The sequence below is a fragment of the Aureococcus anophagefferens genome (genome assembly GCF_000186865.1).
Source record: "Aureococcus anophagefferens unplaced genomic scaffold AURANscaffold_344, whole genome shotgun sequence".
In the NCBI taxonomy this organism is placed as follows: Eukaryota; class Pelagophyceae; order Pelagomonadales; family Pelagomonadaceae; genus Aureococcus; species Aureococcus anophagefferens.
Window position 1 is genome coordinate 4,512 of NW_008705868.1, and position 2,818 is coordinate 7,329.

The 2,818-nt window shown below is 67.7% G+C and overlaps 1 protein-coding gene across 1 annotated transcript; it reads right to left on the bottom strand.

Moving 5' to 3' along the window:
* Position 1: 1 nt before the first annotated feature.
* Positions 2 to 1,725, bottom strand: AURANDRAFT_2749 (hypothetical protein; the record flags this gene model as incomplete). The annotated part of the gene is made up of 2 exons (XM_009044475.1): positions 2 to 1,312; positions 1,513 to 1,725. Coding segments are annotated over 2 exons (1,524 nt in total), but the record flags the coding sequence as incomplete, so codon positions are not given.
* Positions 1,726 to 2,818: the final 1,093 nt, after the last annotated feature.

Consider the following 2,818-nt stretch of genomic DNA (forward strand, 5'->3'; position numbering starts at 1 on the left):
GAGCGTCCCACTTCAAGGCGCGCTCGGTCGAGCACGCGATGGACTTGCCCTCGGGGATGGTCTGGGCCGCGGCGAGGGACGGGTAGAGCGAGTCGAAGATCTGGCGGTAGTAGTAGGCCTCCTTGGTCCGCGGCGTGTTGTACGCGAAGCGGTGCGGCGCGACGGAGAACTGGTGGTCGCTGACGTGGGCCTCGGCGTGGTCGCGGAGCGCGTCGATCCAGCCGTAGCCGACGCCGTCGGAGAACTGCTCCTTCTGGCGCCAGAGGATCTCCTTGGGGAGGTAGGGGTCCTCGGGCACGTCGAAGGCCTTGCGGAGGATGTACTTCTCGATGCGGCCCGACTTGACGTCGATCATCTTCTCCCGCGGGTCGATGGACATGGCGACGTCGAGGAAGTCGGCGTCGAGGAAGGGCACGCGCGCCTCGACGCCCCAGGCCATGGTCGACTTGTTCGCGCGGAGGCAGTCGTAGATGTAGAGCTGCTTCACCTTGTCCTTGAGCTCCGCGAAGAGCTCGCCGGCGTCGGGCGCCTTGTGGAAGTAGAGGTAGCCCGCGAGGATCTCGTCGGCGCCCTCGCCGCTCAGCACCATCTTGACGCCCATGGCCTTGATCTTGCGCGCCATGAGGAACATGGGCGTCGCCGCGCGGATCGTCGTGACGTCGTACGTCTCGAGGTGGTGCACGACCTCGGCGATGGCGTCGAGGCCCTCCTGGAGCGTGAAGGTGTAGGGGTGGTGGATCGTGCCGATGTGGTCCGCGGCCTTGGCCGCCGCGGCGAGGTCCGGCGACCCGACCAGACCCACGGAGAACGAGTGGAGCGCCGACATCCACTGGCCGGCCCCGGCCGCGACCTTCTTCTTCAGGAAGCGCTGGGCCACGGACGCCACGAGCGACGAGTCGAGCCCGCCGCTCAACAGCACGCCCCAGGGCACGTCGGACATCATGCGGCGCTCCACGGCCTTCTCGAAGGCCTCGCGGAGCTTCGCGTAGTCGCACGGCGCCGCCGGCAAACCCTCGAGCGCGCGCCACGCCGGCGCGTACCACTCGACAAAGTCCTTGGTGTCGGAGCGCCAGCAGTGGCCGGGCTTGAACTGCTCGAGCGAGGGGCAGTCGCGGGCCATGGCCTTCAATTCGGACGCGATCCACACGGTCCCGTCCGGCCCCCGGCCGATGTAGAGGCTCGTGATGCCGATGTGGTCGCGCGCGGCGCCGTAGAAGCCCGTGCGCTGGTCGTAGAGGATGAAGGAGAACATGCCCCGGAGCTTGGCGCAGGCGCCCTCGAGGCCGTACTTGAGGTAGAGCGGGATGAGCACCTGGGCAGCACAAGGGTGCGAAATTCCCAACTTCAAAGGCTCCTCTCTCGGCCGTTTTCCACTCGTTTCGGCTGATTCTTGGACGAGCGATCATCTCTCGGAACGGTCTCGAAGCGTGGATGCTTTTTCCAGAACGCGCGCGCGCGGAACACTCACGTTGAAGCGACGTTGAATCTCTCTTGTGTGGCCCTGATGAGCACCTCGCAGTCGGAGCCCGTCTTCGGCGCGTAGGCGAAGCCGTCGGCCGCGAGCTCCGCGTAGAGCTCCTTGTAGTTGTAGATCTCGCCGTTGGCGGCGACGATGACCGACGCCTCCTCGACGGTCACCGTCCCGTCGGGGCCGCGCTGCGCGGCCGCGAACAACGGCTGCGCGCCGCTCTCGGGGTCCATGATCGCGAGGCGCTCGTGCGCGATGGCGTGCTGCGCCTTGCCGCGGGCGCCGCCCTCGGAGATCGTGAGCCTACGAATTTTTGACGGGTGTTTCACGACGGGTCCGCGCCTTTTCGGGGCGGACGCGCGCGGCGCGCCGCGTGAGCGACTCCGAGGACGAGTTCGCGCCGATGCCGAGCAGCGTGCCGCTCCCGGACTTCTTCAGGCCCGCGCCCTCGGGCGCGCGGCTCAGGAGCTGGTAGCCGCTCCAGTCCGGCCCGCGGTGGCGCAGGCGCCGCGCCTGTGGATCGGATGCGTCCGGCGATCGTCGGGGGGGGGCGGGCGGCGGGACGCCGGGTGCGGACGCATTCGATGAGCTTCTTGCGGAGCTCGCTCTGAGACGTGTTGGGAGGCACGTCGAAGATGCCCAGGATGCCGCACATCGTGCCGAAGAAGTGGGTGCGCGGCGCCGCGCTGCGACGCGGAGCAGTGCCCTGCTCTTTGCGGTGCTGCAGCGATGTGCAACCCTGTGGTTCTCCATGGTACCATGGACCAGGGCGTCATCGCTAGCTTCAAGAGAGAGAACTCGCCGCTGATGCTGCCCCAGAAGAATTGGGAGCCATGGGTGCCTTTGCCAAGCCTTGGATGCTGGCCGCGCTGGCCGTCGCCGTAGGAGCGGGCTTTGCGATGAAGCGGCGCGCGGCTCTGCCTTGGATGCTGGCCGCGCTGGCCGTCGCCGTGGGGGCGGGCGTCGCGATGAAGCGGCGCGCGGCTCTGCCGTCTACGGGCGCCTGCGCCCTCCTGGAGCAGCTCGTGATGACCCAGCGGTCCGTCGATGCCCACATCCAAATGCCGAAGGACTTCGCCTACGTGCCCTTCGAGATGGTCGAGGCCTGCGGCTCGGCGTCGTTCCGCATGCCCTACCCCTACAAGATCCGCCTGCCGAGCCACAGCCCCCTCGATCAGCTCTACGCGGACTTCAAGGCCCTGGACAAGGCGACGGTGCTCACGCGCGAAATCGGCGAGGGCCCGGACGACTCCGACGACTACCTGCGGAATTCCAAGTTCACGAAGCACTCGGGATCGCAGGAGGAGCCTCTCGTCGAGGGGGTCGAGTCGTTGAGCAATGGCACGAAAG